At 49.2% G+C, this 25,243-nt stretch overlaps 7 protein-coding genes across 7 annotated transcripts; 4 read left to right on the top strand and 3 right to left on the bottom strand.

The window, feature by feature from the left end:
* Positions 1 to 119: 119 nt before the first annotated feature.
* Positions 120 to 4,606, top strand: N7509_004045 (H-type lectin domain-containing protein; the record flags this gene model as incomplete). The annotated part of the gene is made up of 5 exons (XM_056628682.1): positions 120 to 169; positions 231 to 496; positions 581 to 2,886; positions 2,943 to 3,575; positions 3,626 to 4,606. 5 exons carry the CDS (start codon positions 120 to 122, stop codon positions 4,604 to 4,606), a joined length of 4,236 nt encoding a protein of 1,411 aa, XP_056491416.1.
* Positions 4,607 to 5,162: 556 nt separating this feature from the next.
* N7509_004044 (uncharacterized protein) lies at positions 5,163 to 6,827 on the bottom strand (the record flags this gene model as incomplete). Its single annotated transcript, XM_056628681.1, has 6 exons — positions 5,163 to 6,084; positions 6,139 to 6,216; positions 6,291 to 6,334; positions 6,391 to 6,516; positions 6,612 to 6,715; positions 6,800 to 6,827. The coding sequence occupies 6 exons, from the start codon at positions 6,825 to 6,827 to the stop codon at positions 5,163 to 5,165; spliced, it is 1,302 nt and encodes a 433-aa protein (XP_056491415.1).
* A 607-nt stretch (positions 6,828 to 7,434) lies between these two features.
* On the top strand, positions 7,435 to 11,370 carry N7509_004043 (transcription initiation factor TFIID subunit TAF2; the record flags this gene model as incomplete). Its single annotated transcript, XM_056628680.1, has 3 exons — positions 7,435 to 9,732; positions 9,785 to 10,153; positions 10,210 to 11,370. 3 exons carry the CDS (start codon positions 7,435 to 7,437, stop codon positions 11,368 to 11,370), a joined length of 3,828 nt encoding a protein of 1,275 aa, XP_056491414.1.
* Positions 11,371 to 13,142: 1,772 nt separating this feature from the next.
* On the bottom strand, positions 13,143 to 14,768 carry N7509_004042 (carboxylesterase/lipase family protein; the record flags this gene model as incomplete). Its single annotated transcript, XM_056628679.1, has 1 exon — positions 13,143 to 14,768. One exon carries the CDS (start codon positions 14,766 to 14,768, stop codon positions 13,143 to 13,145), a length of 1,626 nt encoding a protein of 541 aa, XP_056491413.1.
* Positions 14,769 to 18,014: 3,246 nt separating this feature from the next.
* On the bottom strand, positions 18,015 to 18,579 carry N7509_004041 (putative small nuclear ribonucleoprotein SmG; the record flags this gene model as incomplete). Its single annotated transcript, XM_056628678.1, has 4 exons — positions 18,015 to 18,074; positions 18,150 to 18,224; positions 18,407 to 18,478; positions 18,550 to 18,579. 4 exons carry the CDS (start codon positions 18,577 to 18,579, stop codon positions 18,015 to 18,017), a joined length of 237 nt encoding a protein of 78 aa, XP_056491412.1.
* A 199-nt stretch (positions 18,580 to 18,778) lies between these two features.
* On the top strand, positions 18,779 to 20,081 carry N7509_004040 (uncharacterized protein; the record flags this gene model as incomplete). The annotated part of the gene is made up of 2 exons (XM_056628677.1): positions 18,779 to 18,872; positions 18,949 to 20,081. The coding sequence occupies 2 exons, from the start codon at positions 18,779 to 18,781 to the stop codon at positions 20,079 to 20,081; spliced, it is 1,227 nt and encodes a 408-aa protein (XP_056491411.1).
* A 154-nt stretch (positions 20,082 to 20,235) lies between these two features.
* On the top strand, positions 20,236 to 22,500 carry N7509_004039 (uncharacterized protein; the record flags this gene model as incomplete). Its single annotated transcript, XM_056628676.1, has 7 exons — positions 20,236 to 20,324; positions 20,378 to 20,547; positions 20,609 to 20,961; positions 21,024 to 21,110; positions 21,152 to 21,304; positions 21,354 to 22,119; positions 22,178 to 22,500. The coding sequence occupies 7 exons, from the start codon at positions 20,236 to 20,238 to the stop codon at positions 22,498 to 22,500; spliced, it is 1,941 nt and encodes a 646-aa protein (XP_056491410.1).
* Between the last annotated feature and the right edge of the window lie 2,743 nt (positions 22,501 to 25,243).

Below are 25,243 nucleotides of genomic sequence, written 5' to 3'. Positions count from 1 at the left end.
TCTCTATTAACTGCCACAACAGGGTCAAACTACTACACACGTGTGCTTCAAGTTTCATTAATTTGTTTTTGATTTTTTGATTTCTTTTTCGTGAGGTTTGATCACAATTTGTCGCCAATATGTCGCTCCTCCTAGCACCTTACAACAATGCTATGCGCCTTGGGCAAGGGTAAGACCATCAAATTCACCTGCCACAACTGGACAGCCACAAGTACTGATAATATTACTAGCTTCAACTCTTATACCCAGCAAATCTGTATCGACGATGCTGTTGTCATGGACCCTGACAGATCGGAGAACGTCGTGACCAACGATGGTACAACGATGCGGATCATGGCGCAAAAGAGTGCCACGCCTAGTGCTTGGACTAGGCAAAAGGAAGTTCTCGTGGAGAACCCTGCCACTGCTGTCCTTGTGGCCAACGCCCGGAAGGCTGTCGACGAGACTAAGCTGATTGAAGAACAATTGGCGGCTGAAGAGGCCGAAGGCGAGTCATGTAAACCCCGATGAATGAGCTCTCAGCTAACTTTTGGAACAGAGGAAGAAGCATCCAAGTCAGAACCTAAGACTACGGAGTCAGGGTCAAAGTCTGCTGGTAAAGACGAGGAAGAGGATGAAGAGCCTGAGGATTCTCCAAAGGAAAGTGACTCTGTCGATGATTTGGCGGATGCCGATGAGGCTCGGAAAGAAGTCGAATGCAAAGCAGCCGAACGTGAAGTTGCTGATGCCGATGCAACAAAGGAAGACGGCAAGTCAGAGAACGCTGAGACAGGATCCGAGCCTGTCAAGAGCAAACCCAAATCGCCAAAGACTCGCGCCAGAGCTAATTCATCCTCGGAGAAAGAGCCTGAGGATGCGACAAAGACTGACCGGGCCGCTATCCTGGCAAACCTTCAGGCCAATGCCGAGCGTCCTAAGCCCAAGAACTCGGCCAAGAGATCTCTTTCTTCTGATCGGGCTCAACAACATACAGCCGAAAAGTCAACCACGCCAATTGATCGCGCTGCAATCAAAGCTGCTCTAACCAAGACCAATAGCGCTGGACCTCCCGTGAAATCAGCCCAGGAGGTGGCCGAAGCGACCGAGCGCGAGAAGGAAGAGAAAGAACTTCTGACAGAAGATCGAGCTTACCGCAGATCACTTGAAAAGGAAGCACGCGAAGACGAACGAAAGCGTCGGAGCGAGGAGCGCAAAGAACAAGAGGCGATTCGTTCCGAAAAGCGCGAGTGGGACGCTAAACGGCGCGAGGACGCACGCAAAGCTATTGACAATGCTGCCAATTTGAAGGCAATGAGCATGGAGGATATGGCAAAGATTCGACAACAGAACCAATTTGTCGAACGCTTCAACGGCATGTCGGAACAAACTACGAAGTACGACTTTGATCCCACAGCGCCTCGTGGCCCAAGTCAGACCGTCATCTACACATCGCGCTTTGTGGATCGTCTCAGCGATGTTATGGATGACATGAGTGTTTCAGGATCATTGTCGATCAAAGCTGGCAAGATTGGTGGTTCCGGCAAAGGCTCATTTGTTGACTCCGACAAGTTCAAGGAGAGTGATTTGAACTTCTACATCTCTGTTAAGGTGATCAATCAAACCATCAACTTCAAGGACGCTCTGGTATATAATCCTCTACGATCGGTCGACAAGGACAATTTCCGCGAGGTGTATGGCGACTCTTTCATTTCCGGTTTCTTGGAAGGCGGCGAGTTCAACGCCCTAGTCAGCATGAAGATCCTGAATAAAGCCAAGAAGACAGATATTCAGGCTGAGGCAAAGGTCGCCCTAACAGCCGGTCCAGTTCAGATCGAAGCAGAAGCAAATGTTGGAGTTGCTCGATCCAATATTGAGACAAACACCGAAACGACCATCCAGGTTAGCTGGTCTGGTGGAGGCCACATCAAACCGATGGAACAGCAATGGGACATTCAAAGCCTGATGAGCGCTGCCGCTCGATTTCCCGACCTTGTTGCTGATTGTCCCCAACGTACTTATGCTATTTTGACAAAGTACGACGCGTTGCGAAGCTTCGTTGCACGAAAGCCAGCAGCGTATACTGCGCTTCAGTATGAGAATGCACAGATCTACACGAACACTCTGCTCGACACATTTGTGAGCTACAAAGCGCTTTACAAGCGCCTGGGCGAGCAAGTCTTTCAGGTACAGGGCAAAACAATGGAAATCCAGCAGTGGAGTGACAGCGACAAGGTTGCGACAACGAAAGATAATCAGCGCAAAGAAGAGTCCGCATTGACGAAAGCAGCACAGAAAGGCACCAAGGACAAGACAGGCTTCTATCCTTTTAAGGAAGAGACCTCTCGCTTTGAGGCATCAATCACAGGCCTGAGCGATGCCCGTAAGGCTGTCCGTCGACAAATGGCTCGCATCGTTAATGAGGTCAGCTTGATCGAACAGGATCCTAAGCTTGCAACAGATGAAGACCACGAGGAGCCTTTCCAGGCTTCAACTGCGTTCGAGGAGCGACTTCCTACAGTCGTGGTACCGGAAAGACTTCGAATCAAGTCCAATCCTTTATCTGGCAGAAGGATCCAGGCCAAAGCGCTTGATGAGAAAGAACAGCAACAAGCTATACAGGACGACGCGAAAAATGAAGAGGGTCCCCCCCTTTTCACGCCAACTGATAAACTGTCGGCAAAAGAGCAAGAGGCTATGCAGGCTCTTGTTAACACTGATCCAGCCATTGGCGACAACTTCCGTGTTTCTACCCCTGCGGGTGACGACTCCAAAGGAAAACCTTTTAACAACCTTGATTATCTGAAGCCAGATTGGGAAGTCCGATCGATCAGGGCTGAGATTGCTGAAGGCGCTCTCGTCTATTTGGCGGTTTCTTATGAGAACGGCTTGTTGGTCGAAAAGGGAGCGGTAAGACCCCAAAGACTGTTTCTGCGATCCGGTTATACATTCTAACATTTAATCAGTCTCGCAATGGCTCACGTATCAAGAAATTCGGGCCTTTCTTCCCCGGCGAGAGGATTAGCTCTGCATCCATCGAGCACGGAAGACGACTTCGCGAAAAGGACTCACAGGTGCTCGGATTGCGCCTATTTACCAATCGAGGGCGTGGTTTGGTCGCTCGTGCTCTTCGCTCCGAACCCGGCACAGCTCCTGCTGACTCTGGCGCGAAGGATGCTCAACCCATCAAGACTATCGTCAGGGATGGCGTTCCGTATGAAAATGTGGGTGTCACCTACCTTGATGTGCCGTTCAATCCCGGAACCATCAAGGGGTTCTTCGGTCGCAGCGAAGACAACTCAGAGAGCGGTAAAATATGGCGTCTCGGTATTGTGTGGTGCCGCACTGGAGAGTCTGTCGACGACACAGCCGAACACTTTGGGGATACTGGCGATGTGATCGACAGCGAGGATTTTGCGCTCCTTCAGAAAGACCAGAGTACTTCGACGAAAAGTCTGGAGGATACAAAAGCGGAACTCGCTAAGATGAAGTCAACGCTAGCGACTGCTCAGAAAGACCAGAGCGATTCGACGAATAGTCTGCAGGATACAAAAGCGCAACTCGCTAAGATGCAGATAGAGCTAGAGGCTACTCGGAGGGTACGTTTTCTGTTGATCTTTCTGATGTGTTTTATATTAACCTTCCATAGGATCTTGGCGAGGCTCGGAGCACAAGCACAAAGAAAGACGAGCAGCTTCAGCAGCTAAACGACGATCAAAAGAAGAGACCCGTCTTCACCTTTGAGCCACAAAGTGGCATTATCTCAGGGTGGCAGGCTGGCGTTAATTCGTACAAACGTCCTTCACATCAATTCTCACAAGCATACAGCATCAGTCCGAAGATGATATACGGCCTTGCATACATGGATTGCGAACAGGAGACACACAATAGATCAATGAAGGTCAGCGTTCCGGATATCACACCGTCAGGGTTTACAGCTCATCTGGAATCCTTCAATGGATGCAATGCCTTCGGCATTGAGTGCGCCTGGATGACACTACCAAGCGATCTTCACCTAGAATATGGAAGTGTCGATACAAATGGAGCAGGAGCAGGTGTGAAGGACAACATCCGTCAGCGCATCGTGTTCAACCAGGGATTTTCCTCTCCGCCCAAAATATGCGTCTGGTTCCAGGAAATCGACTATCCCAGTATGAAGATGGCTCTGAATGCCGATGTCTATAACAATCCTATTTTCAGTGCTTCCCTTCCCGGCATGATAGCCAGTGCGAGCAATAATTACACTGCTATCAGAGTCACGGCCGACGACATCACCGACACCTCGTTCACACTGAGCCTTGCCAGTTGGCTTGATCGCAAATACACCAATATCCGCGCTGGTTGGTTCGCATATCCAGCAGAACAGGATGGAAAACGCGTCAGGAGTGGACGTGAGAAAGTCACGCGCGCTCAGCCGACTTCGAACAAACAAGTTCCGTTCTCTCAGCCATTCTCGCGCACACCGGCCACTTTCAGTGCCATTTCGGAGATTGACTTTGGTTCGGCAAAACACCTCCGCATGAAGTGTAAAGCAACTGCTCCGAACGAGCGTGAGTTGAAATTGGATTACGGTACCTGGGATGACTCAGAGATGGATCATGCTGATATTACTTGGATCGCGATTGAGTAATCTGTTTCGAAGGATTCTTTTTCAATATGTTCTGTATTTGTTATTGAATCTAGTTCTGATATACACTGCACCTAATTTTTACCTAAAGATACTAGTTTTTCCTATTTTGCCTTTTTGTATTTGAATAAAGTTGTGAGGTGAGGCCCCCAAAGAGCGTATAGTAACTCTTGACATGGATGAACATCCAAATTGATTGTCGAGTCTATTCTATAATATCATAATGTAACAATGCAGAAAACTGATTTTTGATAAGTACATATGTGCAAGGGAATAAAAAAAACCCCGTTCCCATCCTGAACAAAAAATGCAATACGTGAATGTGAATGTTACCCGCCAATCAAGCGGGTTAAGTCAAGTCAAGCTATGAAGCATCAGGACATCATCGGAGGCTGTAATCATAATTACAATGTTATGGTAATGTGAACAACGATGTATCACGGACGGCACGGGCACGTGCAACGTCCGTCATACAGTCGGGGAAAGGGTGGAAGATGGACACAATTAGTACCTTTTCCATGAAGGAGAATGAAAATCACGTTTCCCCGGCGAAAGAAATTTAGTGGCTCTTGAACCCATCATCCTCGTCCTCGATCTGAATGCTGTCACGACCAGCGTTCAGAGGGAGACCGGACTCGCCAAATTCGCGGTAGGCACGGTCACGCTCAGCGCCACGGTCCTTGCGGATGGTGAGACAGTTGATGCCCAGGAAGGTGGTGATACGGTTGATGACCAGGACGGCCCAGTAGCTGTACAGGACGAGAGCGAACACGAAGAACAGACGCAGGTACCACAGCTCGAGCCACATGGGGAAAGGAATACCGATGCGAGGCAGGTTGACCAAGAGGGCACCGAGGACCAGGGGAGCCTGCATCACAGTCCAGTAAGGGAATTCCTGCTTCAGCAGATGGGCCAGAATAATCATGGTGGTCATGCGGCCGAAGACGAAAGAGATAGTCACGCAGAACAGAACGAGGTGGTTCTCTGCGAGAATGCCGGAGTAGGGAGAGAACATCCAAAGCATGCAGCACAGGGTGAAGCCAATCATGGGCACCCACTCCTTCAGGAGAGGGGTCAAAGGAAGGCCTTGCTTGCGACGAGCCACATAGACGTTGTAGACACATCCGGGAAGGTGGGCCAAGAAGAAGCCGCCAAGGAGAATGGGGATCCACAGGTCCTTGACGGAGTTATCGCCGAAGATAGCGGGGATGTTGATAAGATCGGTGATGGGTTGCCCCCAAATACCGGGGCCCCAGATACCAGAGGCGATCATGATTGAGATGCAAATGATAAGACCCTCGGTCGGGCCATTGAAGTATCCCAGGTAGAGGGTGTGGGTGTGGAAGGTCTCCCAAGTCGAGAAGTACATGGCGAGGCAAGGCACAAGGGCGGTCCAGGCACCCAGCTGGGAAGCACCTAAGCCCATAGCCGCAGTCTCCAGGAGACTGGCAAGAGTGCAGTTCAGCGAGTCAATTCCGTGACTGTGGTTCAGTTAGCAATTGGATTCCCATGGCTAGTCCGGAGGCGGTACGAACTCAAATAATTCTCCCAGCCCGCTGGAAGTTCCGGTACGGCGTGCCTGTTTGCCATCCACATTGTCCAGAGTCGAGTACCTGTTTGTAATCCATCAGTTCCTGTCGAGTGTGACGCATAACGTAAAGGGGGAAGGGGGCCATTCGGTACTGACATCCAGACACCAATCGCAAAACTGATGTATAACCACCACGGGCCCTATGTCCAAAGTTTAGCACATGTCCATCCCTGTCGGGCAGTGGGGACTCTCTTACCGGTCCAACCATATCGGGCATAATGAGGCAGATCAAGAAGACATTGCCGATGATGAAGAAAAAGCCGAGAAGAGTGACCATGTTAGGCGCAAGCCACATGGGCAAGAGCTCGACGAAGGCATTCCACTAATATCCTCCCAAAACCAGTCAGTGATAGCCCTGCTAGGTATATGCGATATGCGAGATGCGATTCATATCATGAGGAATTCGGGAAATCGTACGTAGTGTCGCAGAATGTAGTTGGAAATGAAAGACTTGTCCACGCTGGAATACTTGTAAGACTTCAGGGGCATAAGAGCCTCGTCGGAAAGTCCTTCTTGGGTCTCTGCAAGCGGGGTGGAAAAAATGACACCGATTAGTTCATGATCCTTTTGTAAATGAGATCGCAGGGCATTCTTCAGTCACTCACCTCGGACCATTCTGATAATCGCGTCCATGATGGAAGTTGAGCCGCGTGTCGCGTGAGCACTGTCAGGTACAGGATGGAGTAGGATGGTATATGTCGACACCGGGGGGGATTGAAGAACGGCGAAAATCAGGCAGCAGTAAATAGGGGCACAATCCGGACCAAAGCGCACCCAAATCGAAAAGCAAGTGACCCAAAAATAGCGAAAGAAAAGACGAGGAGATTGGAATGTCTCAGGGATTTTTCCGCCCGCAAGTCACGTGAGTTCCTCCGCAACGCGCGACTCCGCCAAAAAAGGGAAAGTCACTGCGAGTTGACCACCGCAACTGCAACTGTGGTGGACCTGGCAAGGTGGACTTCCTGACGAGACCCTCAGACCCTTGTGGCTTTGACTGCGACTGCCTCTGTTCATCTCCCTTCCACTTCCCTTCCACCCTTCGACCTTCCCGGCCCCCACTTGGCCCTTTCGCATAGGAGCTGTCGCGCGCATCTCCAACACCCGCTGCGCCTCCAACCTACCCACCTCGAACTAGCCCCCATCTCCATTTCAGCCTCGTCGGATATGGTCTCTTATTCATTCTGAATGGACATGACGCCCCACTGCGCCCTTCGCGCTTCTCAATACTGAGAACTTCGCGATGCCGGGCGTTGTCGAAACGCCCACCGCGACGGTGGCAGTCCCGGCGGATCGAGATTTCAGCGTTGCCAACCAGAAGGTTGAGCTGGAGATTGACTTCTTTTCCAAGAGCATCAAGGGAAAGACAGAGATCACTATTTTACCTCACAGGAAGGAGTTGACAGCATTCCGATTGAATTTCCGACAAGGCGAGATCAAACGATTGACCGTGAACAATGTTATCGCTTCCACCAAATATGCCGACCCTTACGAGAATCTTAACCTTTACGGACCCCAATATCATCAAAAACTCTTACCGAATATCGACGCGCTTCTGAAGACCCCCACACACCCAGAGCTAGAAGTCACCATTCCCAAAGGCGTCCGGATCAGGGAGCTCAACAAAGCCGAAGCTCAGGAACAGATCACATTACAGGGCATAGGGAGCGATGTGGATGGACCAGCAGGAGGCAGACTACCCGAAGTCAACCGCACGCAGTTCAAGGAGCTGACCGTGAATATCGAGTTCACGGTTGAGAAGATTCGGGATGGTCTCCAATTTGTTGGCGTTGACAGCGGGGACCGTCGGTATCCGCATGCCTACACGACGAACTCGCTAGAAACAGGCGTCGGTTGCCCTCTGTTCCCATGCGTCGATGATCCTCTGTCCCGATGTACCTGGGACGTTTCCATTTCTTGTCCCGCCTCACTTGGCGATGTGTTCAATCGCAAAACAGGTTCAGGTTCAACCACACAATCTCGATCACGCAATCCGAACCGACCTCTCTCCGCCGATGATGAGGGACTAGACATGTCGGTAGTATGTTCAGGGGAATTGACTGATGATATCGTGGACCCGAAGGACCCCACAAGGAAGACTGTTTCATTCTCGTGCTTCTCACCTTTGTCGGCGCAGCAGATTGGATTCGCCGTTGGCCCCTTCGAATACGTGAATCTGGCGGATTTTCGTGAAAGTGATCAAGATGAGCAACTCGGTACGAATGCCATTCCCGTGCACGCGTTCTGCTTGCCAGGAAGGGGTTCCGAAGTCGAAAACACCAGCTTCCCCATGGCCCAGGCTATTGATTTTTTCTCGTTGTCTTATGGATCGTATCCCTTCTCGAGCTACAAGCTCTGCTTTGTGGATGACGTCCCGACAGAAACCCTTCCCATGGCGTGCATGGCCATCTGCAGCAGTCATCTACTATTCCCCGAGCCGATCATCGACCCAATGTACGATTGTACGAGAGCTTTAGTGCATACATTGGCTTGCCAGTGGACTGGCATCAATATTATTCCCAACGAGCCGGCTGATACCTGGGTCACTGTTGGTATAGCATGGTATATCACAGACACATTCATGAAAAAGCTCTGCGGCACCAACGAATACCGATTCCGACTGAAAAATATGTCGGATAAGACCTGCGAATTAGACTATGAGCGTCCGTCCATATATGACATGGGAAACTTCCTCAAGATCGACGCCTCCGAGTATCGTTTTATCGCTTTGAAGGCGCCTTTGGTGCTATTCATCCTTGATCGCCGTCTCACCAAGGCAAGTGGTAAGGCCACCATGTCTCGGATTATCTCTCGGCTCTTCCTCAACTCGCGCATGGGTGACATTCCCAATGGTGCGGTGACCTCTTCGCTGTTCCAGAAGCTTTGTGAGCGACTCGGCCACTCCAAGTTGGATGTATTTTTCCAGCAGTGGGTCTACGGTGCCGGATGCCCACGCTTCCAAGCCACTCAGCGATTTAACAAGAAGAAACTTGTCGTTGAAATGATGATCAGACAAGTTCAAGTCCAACCAGACCAAACGGTCGCGCGAGATCTTGATGAAAATACTTTCCTGCGAGATTTGAAGGAAGAAGTCAGGCATGTCTATGCCGGTCACCCCCAGCCCGTCTTTACTGGGTCCATGACGCTACGTATTCACGAGGCCGATGGTACACCGTACGAGCATATTGTTGAGATCAAAGAGGGTGTAACAAAGTTTGACATCCCCTACAACACAAAATACAAGCGTCTCAAGCGAAACAAGAAACAAAGAGAACGCGCCGTGGCATCGGGTGAGGCAGAGGCCCAAGAAGAGGTACTACTATATTGTCTAGGTGATGTCCTGCAAACCGAGGAGGAAATAGAGGCTTGGCGCCTGACCGACTGGACCAAGGAGGACGAGGAAAGAATGGGACAAGAGTCCTACGAGTGGATTCGCATGGATGCAGATTTCGAATGGATTTGCAAGCTGTCCCTGGGCATGCCTGGTTACATGTATCTGTCGCAACTGCAGCAAGATAGGGATGTTGTCGCGCAGTTGGAGGTAAGCGTCGCTCTCCCAGGTGGTCATGTAATTCACTGCTAACTCGAAACAGTCTCTACAGTACATGGCAGCTCAACGAGAGCACAAGTTGATCTCGTCAATTTTTGCTCGCACACTCATGGATAGTCGCTACTTCCATGGGATTCGAGTGACAGCCGCGAGGTCGTTAGTAAGGCACGCCAAGGACGACGTGGATTGGATTGGTCTCTACCATCTTGAAACAGCATTCCAAGAGCTTTTCTGTCTGCCAGGGTCCCCGATGACTCGTTCTAACAATTTCGAGGATCGGGCAGCATACATTCTGCAACAAGAGATTCCTGAGGCCATTTCAAAGGTACGGGATAACAGCGGGAAGACTCCGCTGAGGGTGAAGCGCTTTTTATTCGACAAGTTGAAATTCAACGACAACTCGAACAATGCCGTAAGTACATAACATGTGGGCGTACTATCAAGGTACATTATACTGATTTTGTCAAGTTCTCGGATAACTTCTACGTCGCTTCCTTAATGCGCTCACTCTGCCACGCCATGCTGGGAAGAAACGAAGCTCGTTCGGACGAGGAACTGGCCCATTTCGACATGGAGCGTGTCTTGGAGAACCAAGCCGAAGAGCAATTGGAAAAAGACACCATGGCAGAGTTCGACCGCTACAGACGCATGGATGAGTGGTCTAGCTCGTACCAAAACATATACTCTCGCGCTGCCCTGCAGTGCCAGATGCAGCTCATGAAAGCCAAAATCCAGGATGTGGATATCATGCGTTTCATCCCCTATACACGAGCCGGCACATATGACCTTCTTCGACTACAGGCATTTGACTGCCTTGTCGACCTGGACATTTCCCAAAACCAAGAGCTCCTTCGATGGCTCATTTATACAATGACAAGTGACTCCTCAGCGTACATCCGCCACCACAGCCAGAGGATATTTGGACGTGCCCTGGCCCAGATCGCCTTTGGCCGGCCTCAAGAGCCAGAAAACACCCAGACAGGCGGCGGTCTAATCATCGAACAAGAATCGTCAACCGAAATCCGCCAAGCCGATCTCGCCCGCCGCCAAACCGTATCCGGTGCCCTTGAAGCTCTAAAGAGGGAAATCGGCCAAGACTCATCTATGAAAGAGTACATGTGGGCAGCATGCAATTCCCCAGCCCTCGGCATCTTAGAAATCGCAGAGCTAGTCGACATCTGCCGCGTCCTATTTGACCCGATCAAAACCAAGATGGCTCAAATTCCCCTTCCGCGCTACTGGAAGGTCCAAAATTTAGGCAACGGCAAACTGAAGTTCCAACGATCTAGTCGTGTGCGCACTAGCCTGGCACCATTAAAGGACTCAAAGCGGAAGCGCGAAGAGAATGGCATGCCCCCTCCTGCTCCACGCATTACCTTCAAACAAGTCAAAAAGGAAAATGGTCCTGGGCCCAGCCCCAGCCCCAGTACACCATCGTCTACGGGTCTTCCTAAGCTCCACATTCCCAAGCCCGTGTCGAGTACGCCCAGCGCGGGCGCCGGGGGGACAGGTACAGGCGCAGGAGCGGGAACGACAAAAAGCAGTACGCCTGTCGCGACAACTCCTTCGACACCAGCGAGTGGAGGCGGACTGAAGCTGAAGCTGAAGTTCGGACCGAAGCCGAAATGAATTTAGTTAAGCGATACCTAACCTACCTTCCTACCTACGTTTCCATTTATGTATTCTACCTCTACCTCTACCATTTTCTTTGCTATTCTCTTCTTTTACAACTTCTTTTATTTCTGGGGGAAAAGGGGGAACTTAGCACCAACCAGCATGGCTTTAGGCGTGAATTTGAAGGACGGCGATGCATTTCTTTTAAAGAGAATAATATCACATTTGTGTTCGCTTTTCCCTCTGGTGATTGTAAGGTTAAGCATAAATACACTCATCCGGGATGTTCAGAATCGCATGATAAAGGCTAGGTTCCAGATGACCCCAACTCAAGTATCGATGTCTTCAAGTTCCCCCGTCCTTGCCAGAAGTGATAACGCGGTAATAGCCGCCCTCCGAATGCGAACCCAGTCATGTTACTAATAAGTAGAAATGTTCGAAGTGGTGTATTCTTCAGTCAGGCATATCTGCTCGGCAAAAAGAATAGCGATGACCGGAGACAATTGATCCCGCGGGCCCAGCGTCTCGTGTGTATTGAGATTGCTGGAATGCTTGGAACTGCGGGTTGTTCGTTAACCCAAGCACTGTTATATAATGCTAGTAGATCGATGATTCCGCCACGAAATACTTAATACGGATGATCTGCTCTTTTGCGGAGAATGTCTGCTGCTCCAAGAAACCAAATCACAATCCCTGAGTGGTAAATCGAAGGTCCTTGCAAGTGGTGCCTCGCCGGATTAGTTTGGATCGGAAGGGCGTATATTGGCCGGTGCGGTGCGCAGCTCGAAGACTTTTCTCATACTATAGGATACTCTAATTATTCATCTCATTGACATCTCCTTTCTGTATACAGAATAGTAAACCTCGATTTAAAAACAGATTGATTGCTATAAAAACGAGAGAAGCCACGAAATGCTATCTCCGAGACTCGGGCGACATTGCCGAATTGGGTAGCATTCCGGGGTGCTGTTGGCCGAATTGACCGGGATTCTCCCACTTGCCTTTTCGCACAGGCCTTCTGTCTTCAGAGAAACATCTAATGAGAATAGCATGAGTGTCAAAGTCATTTGCAGATTCACCCCATCCTGTTCAGAGTGCTCATGTCGCGTATTGGAGATGTTGATTTCACCCAATAATTAACTGACTTCACAGGGATAATCGACAGGGTCTCGAACCGGGTCCCTGACGAACCGTACAGATTGTCTATCTTTATTCGCGAATCACACGGTACAGATCCAGCATTATTCCATTGTTGGTTTATGACGAACACGATTGCTCCAGTATACTTGGATCCCACCAGGTTTTCTTCCCCGAAATCGAGCCAAAAACAAGCTCGTCACTTCTGACCACGGTCTTTGCTCATCTATTTTTAACACCCGCAGAAACTCCGCTCTTCCGAAATAACTAAATGAAAACAATGCCTTAACGACACCAGGCCTTTGGGGTTTTGGTCCACCGTCTAATACCATAAAGGAATTTCATGTCTCGAGACAAGTCCGGCCGCAAAAAGACCATAGAAAAAGAGTAGCCGGGGAAAGTTCGGATTTTACTAGTACATATACCGAATTCCGTTGATTTTCAAGAGACTGATTTGCTTGAGAGATCTAATATTCCCTTGAAGGACTTGCTGGTGGCACGATTCTCCTTTCGGCCCCCTAAAAATGAGCGTGTTGATTTCAGAGATAGAAGCGTCCATACGAAAGGCCACAACGTATTGTCAAGATATTCTCAGAGTCATGGCCACTCCACGCTCGTACGGCGGGCTTCTAGCACGCCAGGTAAAGAACTTAGAGCGAAATTCTAGTCCGGAAAAACTCATTCAGGAGGGTAATATGGTCCTGCGTAGCGACAGGAACCTGGGTATAGCCAGCTGGCAGACCGTTGGCATTGATCGGGGCTGGGGGGGAAAGATGGAAGGTGGTCGCATTGAGACTGTTGCTTGGACGCCAGTGCGCAAGGGTTCCGTTTCGGTAGCTGTTTCCAGTGTTCGGGTTCGAAGTCTTGACGAAATTGGCCCAGTAGCTGCTCAGAGTCTCGGCAATATCATAGTCAACAGACTGCCATGGCAGATCTGTGCCGTAGAGATTGTTGAACACATAGGTAATTTCAGACATATGGTGAGCGCCCTGGTCCTGCCCTGGGGGTGCGTGGTCCCAGTAATATGTGTAGAACGGCGAGGACGCGGACTTGGACCAGAATCGACCAAAGTTCCAGGAGCCGACGAGGGAAGTATCACGAGCAAGGAGATTGGTGTCCATGGATGCCTCAGTGTAGTTTGATGCAGGATAGGCTTCCAATATTCTGTCGGCGAGAGACCCGTATGTAGAATTAAGCGTCTCGATATACTTTGCCACACTTGTGTTGGTGCCGTACGCAGCGCCCGATTCATCCTTCGTGTTTCCGGTAATCAAGGGGACATCGTTGGCCGGTCCCACCTCCAGCTGCTCTCTGTAGGTCATAGACATGGCGTAACCATCGAGAGTAGTACGCCAGTTGGAAAATCCAGTAAACCCACTGTTTTCGTTGATTGTCTTTGCAGGAACCTGGCGGAGCTCGTCGAGAGTAGTCACATTGAGAACTGCTTTTAGCTCAGCTCCCAAGGCCAATGAGGTGGACATGTTATTGTAACCCTCAGCAAGCTCGGTAGACGCAGGGTCGCGGGGATCGCGAATACCACTCTCGGCAATAGCACCCACAATGAGGCCTTTGGCCAACGGGCTGTTGACGGTGTGGTACACAGCGGCACTGCCAGCTGACTGGCCAACAGTTGTGATATGTTTCGGGTCACCCCCAAAGGCGGCGATGTTCTCGTGAACCCATTTCAGCGCTTCAATCTGGTCAAGTAGTCCGTAACTTCCGGTTGTGACATTTCCTGATTCTTCCAACAGCTCCGGCAGAGCCAGCCAGCCATAAGGACCAGTGCGATAATTGTAGGTCACGACAATGATATCCTTGAGTGCCAGTCCGCCGCCGTCGAACATACTCCACGCACCGTTAGCACCAGCGGGATAGCTCCAGATCATAACAGGTCGTTTCTCAGCAGTAGAGTTTGCCGAGCTCCAAATGTTGAGGTTGAGGCAGTCTTCATCATAAACAGTATCTGCAGAGCCTGTTGGTGAAGTCCCTGCCGGGCAGGCTGATCCAAATGTATCAGCGATGAAGGTGCCATTCCAGCCGCTACGGGGCTGTGGAGGCTTCCAGCGATTCTGACCACCAGTGGTAGCAGCGAAGGGAATTCCCTTCCAAACAGTCACGCTCTCATAGCCATCAAGATAGGCACAGCAGGTGGCATTGAGAGCTGGAATGCCCTTCACATTACCATATTTAGTGTGGATGGTGGTGTTGTACAGGTAGGCGGAGGCGGTGGTAGCACCGGCTATCAGTGCCGTAAAGAAGCGGGTGAAGCACTTCATTGCGCGGCTTTTCAAAGGGAAATTGATTTTTGACTCTAGTAGATGTTTCCAGGGCACAGCTTGCCTTATTATCCAAAACACAAAGACAACGTCTAACGCGGAGTTCACTGACAGAATTGCTCATTAATTTCATACTTCACGGTGATGACGCACCCTTACATACGCGTCCTGCAGTGGTGTGGTTATGGAAAGGTCTTGGCCCGTGAGGATCATCTCACTTTAGGTACTTGATCTGCAATTTAAGCTTGCATATGATGGACTGCAGTGGATTCGTTTCGGACAGAGGAGTCGTGAAAACGGCAACTTGGTCCGAACCACAGCTAATTCCGCTCCCCAGGTTGACTGACACTTTCTGGTATTAGGAATTGAAACAGTCTAGGCAGTATAGTCAAAGGTGCCAGCAAGAAGGATATCTTGTTTTGAGCAGCAGTATAGTTATTAAACCCCAAGTTACAGTACGCGACTCGCTTTTAAAATATGATTTATCATGGTTGTCCCCAAATTTTGTGTCAGTATCAGTGGGTAGTAGACCTTGCCAAAGCCCGGCCGTGCCTCAGTTTTGCGCCCGAGCCCATGGGCCTACTTTTTAGGCCTGCGGCCCGGGCTACGGGCTATCCGGGCCGCTAAGCAAGGAATGATCAGCAGTTTTTGAGTGACATTTCCACCTAATGAAGAGTACAACTTACGTTTGTAAGCCTGGTTAAATTTTATTGATTAAGTATCGGCTTGTTGGTGTAACAAACTTGATTCGTGATATAATTAAAGCTAATGAAACTATTTGGTAATCAGGAGGCCTCTGGATACTAACTAAGAAAGGGCATTTAGCAAGAACAACCTTCAAGAATTCTATTAAGCTACTTTTACTGTAAATATGGAGCTCTATTGAATCGTTGAAAGTCAATTGTAGGAAGATACACTAGATAAGGGTTAGTTAAGCAGACAAGGAAATAGGTAAAGGAGAGAGCTAATTTGCCAAGTAGCCTATGGTAAGTTATCTAGATTAACTTTGTTCTCTGCTCAAGTGATTGAGGGAGGATTTGGCAAGATAGTGATTCCACAGCCGTGGAGCTCTTCTGTTGAAACCTTGGAAAGAATTATAAAAGTCCTTATGCCTGTACATTGTGTCAAGAATATAGAATGAAATGTGATGGTGCTCGGTCCGATTGTAGACGCTGTATAACATCCGGAGCGCAATGTTTCTATCGCCCAAGAAATCACGATGTCCAAAATGGGATTTTCCTGGACGTCGGTGATATCTCTTTAAATGTAATAGACAGCCACCTAATTAAACGCCTTGGTGAATATTGCTATTTGTTCCTCCCATTCTTCCAGGATACCGTAGCTTAATTGACGATAACTCAGCCTGAAAGGTAGAGGAATTTTTGAAAAATATCTTCACAAATCTAGGCAACTGGCCCCCGTGAAATTTCTAGATCAACACTAGAAGCGTGTTTGAATATACACGACTCCTTAAGCAAAAGATTCTAGAGCTTAAAGACCATTTCAGTCTAGCTAGAATTATATCCCACAAATTTGTTTGATAGTCCTGCTTCTGTGGTAATTTCTAGGTCTAGGTCAAGATAGTAATTAGTTAAGATGTTATATTACTTATATAAGAAAATGGTGTATTATTCAACGAAAGTATTGTAGATATAGAGTCAGATTCGTAGGTAACGCCTCGGGCTATCCAAGGGGGTATGTAATATCGAGTATGCGATCGGTAAATAACAGCAGATCGTTACAGCAATACAAATTGCTGCATTGCGAAACAACAGGACCCTACCTGTGACTGACAAAGCTCTCTTATTTGGCGTGAGCCCCAGCCTTAGATGACTTGCAAGTGAACAGCCTCTGGCCATGCTGCAAGCCAAGCCCGCTAGTACAGTCGACCTTGTCGTTTGCATCATCCCTATATGTTATTTTAAAGACCGAATCCATCTAGGAACAACTGGAATGCCATCTAAATACATTCATCATCGAAACGTGTCTCGATGAATCCTCTAGACTCCATAGTCGGTCGTATCAGCCCATCCAAAATTCTTCAGATCTTGGATAGAACGGAGTTTCGGTCGATTAGGCCCAGCTTCTTCACCGCAGGCAGAGTGCTGACTGACATGAAATGCATAATGAACTCGTCCGACAGCTCCCACAAAATGGACCGCCACATTGTCGAACGGTACATACCTCGTTAAATCTCCCACGTGTCAAACTTGCATTTAGACTTGCAGTATTCTCGATACCCAGCGACCATCCGCAATTTTTTCGGCATCTACTCTTGGTATTCCACAGATTCCTCGCTAGTCTGACCGGCTTCGTTGCTTCGTTTTGAGAACTTTCTCTGAAGATTTTTCACAGCCGGGTTGACTTAGGAGCCGTTTTCGCCTTCCATCCCATATCCACTCAGAACCGATCAGGCGGTAAGTATTCCTGGGCGCTTTGAGAATTTTTCTTCCTGGTACACTAGAAAGACAGAGGTCAGCATAAGGACAAAATAACTAGGAGCAGAGCGGGAGGAATTACTATGACCCTTACAATAGCGGCTAGTCAACAAGCTCTCTCTACCGTGTACTCCTGCTTAATGCGAACAGCTCAGGACAGTCGTATGTAGATGTTCCAGTAAAATTGGGGTCGATTGGGTCCCCGGCGCTGGTATGATGGAGGTGGTTGCAGAGCGGACCGAGGATTTGTATGAATTTGCCATTCCTTCGGGAGTCCCGAGAAAGTTATCACCTACGCTGACAGTTCTGTCTAGCTGACGTCCTGGGGAGTGAGAACCGGGGGATTTAGACAAGAAGAAAAGACGAGGGGGGGTTGGGCAGTAGTTATGGAAGGTAAACAAGCAAACTTCAAACATTCACGGAAGGTGCCTAGGACTACTAGAAGTACAGATTGAGGAAGGTGCTAGGCTACAGTTAACAAAGGTGCCTTCTGATTGGTGCAAGTACTGATACTCACAGTTACAGCAAAAAATCCAGGCTCTGGTAGCCGTCAATGGTGGTTGAATAACAATAAGATGCCTACGGCTAAGGTGTGCGTGAATAAGCCGGGAATGGCAAAAGAAAAAGGAGAAATAACAAAAAAAAAGTTGATTGTTCCCATGCAGCAACAGATCCAGAAACTCCCAGTATCATTATGGTTTTCCCCGGCCAGCCGCTGGCAGGGCAAAGGTTTCGAAGTTCAAGCCAAACTTTTTGGTGCCTCGCGAGTTCTCGAAAATCAATGTCATAGATCACATAGTTGGTATGTTTATTTGTCGCTTATCCGCTCCAAGGCCTCGAGCATGACGACCGAGTTACCGCGAATGACCTGTAGAGAAAGGGTATTTAGCAAATGTTCCAGCCTAACGCAACGTTCACGAGGGATATCAAATGCTTTACGTACCACCATTCCAATGGAAACCTTCTCTCCACCAGCCTTCTCCTCGAAAGCCTCATCAAGGACAATGTTCATGAAAACCTATAAGCCGCGAAATCAGTCCTATTCGCAAGTTGCATGCCCCGCCCCGGTGTCGTGTCGTGCCGTGCCATGCGCTGCTGCTGTCACCATTTCGAGGAACAGTGGTGATGCAATGGATTCGCGGTTCGCACGACACGCATTTAATTGGGTTCGGGACATCGGTAGATAGGGTCGACACGTACATCGTAACCACGGAGGAGGCCAATAACTTTGCGGTTTCCGTTCAGCTGGCAGAAGACCCGCTTCTCCATGTACTAGAAGGAAAGGAAAAGGTTAGTGGGACAAGCTCAGAGTATGCATATAGGCGCAGCAGAGAGCAACTAACCTTCTTCAATTCAGGCTGAGCTTGAGGCATCTTGGGCGAATGGGGATGTGGTTTGGCTTGCGGAGGATGCTCTCGTATCGAAAAGGTTCGCGCTGGTTGGAGGTGGCCGCCCGGAGAAATGATGTTCCCGATATGCGATAAGAGCTCTCCGCGCCGGCTCGGGCTCCAAGACAATTCTCACCTCAACCTACACAATTTCATTTTCCTCTCTTTACTTTTTGTCGAAAGTATGAGCTCTAAATTCGCAAATCGCAGGAAGCCCCGCAAAATTGGTGGCGATGAGGAGGACGAGGGAGAAGGGAATGGAGTTGGCGCGGCGCCAGGTTTGTTTCTATATTCTTTCACTGCCAGGCATTAAAGCCCTACGATACAGCTTCTGACTCTATATCTTCAATTCAGAGCCCGTCGTCAAGCGACCTATACGCCCGAAAGCGAAGCAAAAATCCAAATTGAACCTGTCCTTTGGTGAGACCTCAATGGCGGACGATGACGACCAAGACAGCGGGGTAGTTATTCCAAAGCGACATGGCCTTGGCCGCAAAGCGATGGAAAGAAGCGCTGTGCAACGCACATTAGACTCCTCGGCAGCTCCGCGAGTCTCACAGGATTCAGATCGACCGAGTTATAGCAACGACTACCTGAAAGAACTCCGCGACTCAACCCCCTCCACACCCAAAGCCAGCACGGACGACGAAAAAGACCGAACCGTCGACGTTGCTGCCAAGTTTGGCGAGGTTATGAAGGTATCAGGGCAATCTGCGATCCCGTCGGAGGCCGAGATCCGGGAAAAGAAGGCCCGTCGGCAACGTCTAGCATTAGAACATGGTGCCAATTTGAAGGAGGAGGATTACATTGCGCTGGACGACAATGCCACCCGAGATGATGATGACTGGGATGCGGTTGTTCGCGGCGATAAGGAGGAGCATACGGACACGCGCTTGATAAGGGACGACGAAGACTTTGCGGAAGGATTTGACGAATATGTGGAGGATGGGAAAATCTCGTTGGGCAAGAAAGCGGAGCGCGAACAGAAGCGGAAGGATCGCGATGCGATGCGCGAGCTTATTAATGATGCCGAGGGAATATCCGATTCCGAAGACTCCGATATAGAGGAGAAGGCTGCCTATGAAGCCACTCAAACCAAGGCTGCTATTGGTAGCAGATCAGATGGCATCGACCGTCCTCGAACACCTCCCAAGATGACGTCCTTGCCGAAGCTATCACACAGCCTCGAGAGACTTCGCTTGTCTCTGGCGACGATGGAAACGTCCAAAACACAGATGATCAGCCGGATGGAAGACTTGAGGAAAGAGAAGGCGGATATCGCTGTTCGTGAGGTGGAAATTCAGAAATTGATTAAGGAAGCGGGCGACAACTATGAGCGACTGAAAAAGGAGGCTGGTGTGGAGGGAGATGCAGATGGTGCAGCAGCTGGTGCTCTGGAGCAGTCGCGAGGATTGGAAAGCATCGGCGCACCCATAACGACCTCAGCCACTGAAGAGTCGAATGATGAAGATGTACCTATGGTGTAATTGCTGTTCCTGCCCGTACTATCCATGGCCGATGCTTTGCTGCTGTCTGCGCCTGCCATTCGAACCTACGCATCTTTGGAGTCAAGATTCTCCCTTTTTGATACCCCACGGAGAATTTCATTTTGTTTTCTTTACTTCTCTCGCAATATACAACATGCCTCCTTCATGGAATCCTCCTTCATGGAATTTTTCTATCTTTCGACAACCTTTGCGTAAAAATGCGGGTCTGGAGAACGGCATCCCGTAAGTCCAGATGCGCTCTCTTCTCACTGCATCCCCTAATGTGAGGTACCCAGCGTACACGACACACGTCTATCATGGATCTCCAGTCCTATTGAAAAGACCGAAAACACCCCCCGTCTCTACCGTCACTCAGACGCGACACCTATCGAGCTCTTCTTCGACTTGTTTTTCGTTGCCAATCTCTCGACGTTTACTGCCACCCACGAGATCAATAATGTGAAAGGTGCGACTTCTTCGGGGTCTTTGATGCGGTGAAAGCATTGTTCTAATGGCCATATTCTTAGCTTTGGGTGCATACATTGGGTTTCTCGGGGTGATTTGGTTTACCTGGTTACAAGTCACCTTGTTCGACATCCGCTTCGCACGAGACTCCGTCTTTGAGAGAATCTGCAAAGGCTTTCAGCTTGGCGCAATGGTCGGGTTTGCCTCTGCCGGATCTCGCTTCACGACCCGTGTCCGAGGTGAGAATGTTTGGGCTTTCCAGTCTCTGGGTTTGATTCTTGCTGGGAGTCGCTCGCTGCTAGCCATTCAGTACACCATCAACACTTTTTTCGTCTACAAACATATGAAGCCTTCTGCAAGAGGGCTACTATATACAGCTGCTGTGCTTTGGATGACAACGATATTCTACATCGGGGTGTGTTGGCATTCTCCTGGGTCGCGGATTCGGGATTACTGGAGTTGCTAACACTCTTGCAGATGTATTTCGCTTTCCGATGGGCCTATGATATTCGCGCTAGAATATGGACCGTTTGGTTCGTTCTGTTTGGAGTTGAAATGTGGACGGTGATGGGGGTTTCTTGTCTATTCCCGGCATTGGATTCCAGGAAACCCACTTGAACGTACGAATGGGTCTTCTCACGCTCATCATTATTGGAGAAGGGGTTATTGCGATCACTCGAATTGTCAACAAGACGGTTCGGCCCGGGGGGTGGACCAAATGGTCGTTTGTACACATACTGGGTGTCACTGCCAACGTCGTGGGTTCCCCTGATCCCCCACCTGAGAGGCTGCGCTGACCAAACGCAGTATTTACTGTGGCAAGTCTACTTTGACATATCCCCACGGCGACACCTCGGAAAACTATCCCAGCAGCTCTGGGTGCAGCTTCATTTCCCGTTCCATGTCGCCCTCATTCTGCTTCTCGAGGGCTCACAAATTCTAGCCCTGACGCTTGATGTGACCTTGAAGTTGAGATATCTGGCAGAGACATTCTCTTTTGTATGCGAAGAGCCGCGCCCCAGTACAGAACGAGCAGTTGGGCTCATACGAAGTACGATCACAGACATGGAGATCCCATTTAGCCGAGGTGCCACCCAAGAATGGACCGCCATTTCAAGTCTACTTGAGAGTCTAGCTGAGCAGGCTCTTTGTCCGGAGACTAGCTCGGAGGTCGGGCCCGTCGGCTTGCAATATACAGAAGATTTATTCAATGACCTAATGGGCAACGTAACGGCTGCACTGTTCTCCAGCATGGACATAACCCCATCAAAAAAAGTGGACATCAGCCTCCTCGACAATCAACAGCTGCTACGAATGTACATGAAAGTTCTCGCCTTCGTCTACATCTACTTTTTCGTTGTCGCGAGCTTGCTGATGGGACTTTTCACCGCGTTTCTGCTGCTCTCTCGACGTCATGAGCGCTGGCTATACCAAATTCTATCAATGACTGCACGGGTTGCTCTCGGGATCTTCCTAGCTAGCCTGGTCTCGTTCGCAAGCCATTTTCCGCTCGCACATGCATTCATGACTTCGCCGATCATATTATATGCCTTCAGCTTGACCCTTTTGACCGGTTTGTCTTCTCCCTCTCCCTCTCTGGTGTCTAATTTTAACATTCTGACTGGCTCTAGTGCTCTTTGTTGACCGACTTTTGGATTGTCTTGCATCCCGGAGAGCCGCAGCTGGCCGACGGAAGCGGAAAGAAAACATCCAGCTCAGGAATATTGCTCCTAGGCCGGGGATGACCGTCCTGGGTCTGGCCTCCGCTTTGGAGGGCACTCTCGATCGACGCGTCTCATTGTCTTGTGCCGAGGAGAGAGAGATTCATATACCTGTTCAAGGACGGCCACCATTACCAGAGGAGGAGTCTGGTTCCCGAATGTCGTCTAGCTTGGATATTTTACGCACGCCCCCTTCCTTCCCACATGAACATTCGAATCGACATTCTGTATGAGTGCCTGTCATTGCTGCTTGACCTACAATATCATTTTCTCGATCTTGCTCGAGAATAGCGAGTTGTACTTCACTTCGGTCAGAAATTTTACTTGTTGAGAGACCTAGTTGGTTCTTTTTCTTTCACATAAAGCCAGGCCTGCTCATTGGATTCGGCTATCTCGATACCCGAGACCTCCAGTATCCCTTGAAATTATCAGAGACAGCGGGGTGCGGGTTGAGTTGTCTCTCTTTCCTACTACCCATTGGGCCTATATCCGCGACAGCGCGTACGTACATGTCTGGATGTATGCAGAAATGTTTCTCATCTGGAACATTTTTGTCTAGCAATTTGCGGGGCGGGGGAACTGGATTCCAGGTCTCGAGGTCTTTCCTGTCCGATTCTTCTTGGCTTCTACTGTTGTTGAGGCCGGCCTATGTAATTGGAAAGGTGACGAGATGCTTATTACAAAAGCACTTCATTATAAAGGATGGGTGGTACTCAGGCTCTACTACTACTATCTCCATGGCCGAGGTCCTTACTCTAAACCAACCCATAAAACTAGCATCATCACTTTCCAACCTTCGTATCGGTAAAAGAAACCTGCTCCCAAACATTGTTATACCAACCTCATTCAGGCCATGTCTCCAGCTTCCCCAGATTTGTTTCATTTTGAGCCCAAGTCAGGCTAAATGTCTTATTCCCTCTAAAGAAGCGGCACGAATAACAGCAGCCCAAAATTATCCGCACATGCAAGCGTTCCCCTCGTCCCAACGAGGCAGACCTCCCGTCGGTTGATAATTCCAACCTGAGGCAATGGTGCCTAAACGACAACAAAGACATCTTAGTGGGTGGATCAACGGGTGATGAGTATCCGGGCTCCCCAAATTCTCGGGATTGTATCCGAATGGACGATCGATCTATCTGCCCTATCCTGTCCTGCTTTTTCCTCCCTGGACTGGGATGCAGACAGCAGCCGTTGCGCGTTCGCATTGCTGCAGACTGGTTCTCCATCCTGCTGATTTCGGCACTATCTGGATATTCACTCATACTCATGCTAGGGAAAAGAAGCTTCTTTGAAACAGAGCCAATCGCCGGTTGTGTTAGTCTGGTGCTAGTCGGGTTTCGGTTAGTCGATGAATGGAGTGGTCTACGGCGTGTCGTGAGGATGATCTTGCCGCTCTCGTATATAGTTGTCATTCAACCTTTTGTATCAGGCAGAGACAACTTCAAGTTCTTCCGAGAGTTCTGAGCTTAGTACTGAAATTTATCTTTCCTCTCCGAGTCTCCCTCTTCCACCATTAATTCAAAAATTAACTTCCCTCTCCTTTGTCTCTGGTAGAACTCATTTACAGAGAAATAGACAGGTCACCGAACCTCCAAATACCCTGGTAACTCAAAACCGCTGGTCGTGCATACCGCTACCCCCAACCCCTATTATAATTGCTTTTTCAGAACGGTTGGTTCAAGCCTGGTTCTCTTCCCATTGGAGCGGATAACAGAGAGAGCCTCTCCAGCAAGCCCCATGTAGTTATCCGTGGAGGATGGGCATTCTCAAAATGGCCGAGCCAAGACTAGGAATGGGGCGATGAGCACTATTCCGAGCAATTGAACTTCCGCGCTCGATGGATGGCCTTCTCCACGGCCTGGGTTGATCTGGTTCGGGGCTGTTAGTTATTAGTGTGGGCTGGGGTTGCTACAGTCCGGCTCGAGATTAGAGTGGTCTCCATGACTCGAGGATGGACTAGGCATGAAGAGAACATAATTCTTCCTCACGATTTTTATTTTGTTTTATTTTTTGCTATTAGTTGAAGTTCGCCTAGTGAGATGGATGCTTTCTGAAAGCCCTCGTTCAGCCGCTCCAAGAAGTTTGAAGTTTGACATGAACATCTCCTCTACCCGTCTACGTGTCTCACAAAAACCTCAGAAAGACATGATCCAATCCCGAATTCGAGAAAAACCAAAAGCACTACTGCACATCATAAATATTATTATCTGAAACATCCGGGGGGTGGATCAAAACAGCGGATATTTTCAGCCACCCGGAGATTTTTGGTTCGGCTAGGGTTGGTGTCATTTCGGTAACGATCCATGTCTACTCTGGATCTGGATGTCTGATCTGAACTACTACCCTTTTTTCGCTCGATTGGGAATGGTCCAACGGTCTGGACTCCGGGGAACCGTTTATGAGTTCCTCTAAGGGCCGGCCCGAGGTTGAAATGGCTAGGGTGCATATCAAGGGCTTAGAAAAGTTCGTTCTTATTTTAACTTTGTAGATGGCCGTTTATTTACCCCTGTGCCTTCAATGGTGCATGTTTCCATAAATTCTGGTGCGAATTCGTCTTTTCAATATTCGTGGAAATTCTTATAAAAGAGAGCCTTTGAAATTTTGGCCCAACTCATTCAAGTTTCAAGTTTCTCAATCGACTTTCTCATCCTTTACAGCACTCGGATTGTTGTAAGATCTGAGACAGCGTTGCGTGCAGCCGCAAGCCGAGATATCTCCCCGCTGGGTTAATCTCGTTTTCTCGAAATCAGATCAATTGCCCACAATCCACTAATTAGGACGTCATTTTGTGCTCAATATTCTCTCAATCTGCTATCAAACGTTGATAATATACTCAGTGAAAAGTGAGACACCTAGTTGTGAACCCGTGATGCTATACGGGGGAGGCAAAACCCTCACCTACATGAGACATAGGCTGATATCATGATTTTTTCCTGCAGGCATCCTGAACAACCAGCGGTATAGTAGCCGTTGCGC

The sequence above is a fragment of the Penicillium cosmopolitanum genome, assembly GCF_028827165.1.
Source record: "Penicillium cosmopolitanum strain IBT 29677 chromosome Unknown utg000005l:1.0-4006212.0:1.0-4009387.0, whole genome shotgun sequence".
In the NCBI taxonomy this organism is placed as follows: Eukaryota; Fungi; Ascomycota; class Eurotiomycetes; order Eurotiales; family Aspergillaceae; genus Penicillium; species Penicillium cosmopolitanum.
The sequence above is the reverse complement of the archived record's forward strand: the minus strand, read 5'-3'. Positions and strand labels throughout refer to the sequence as shown.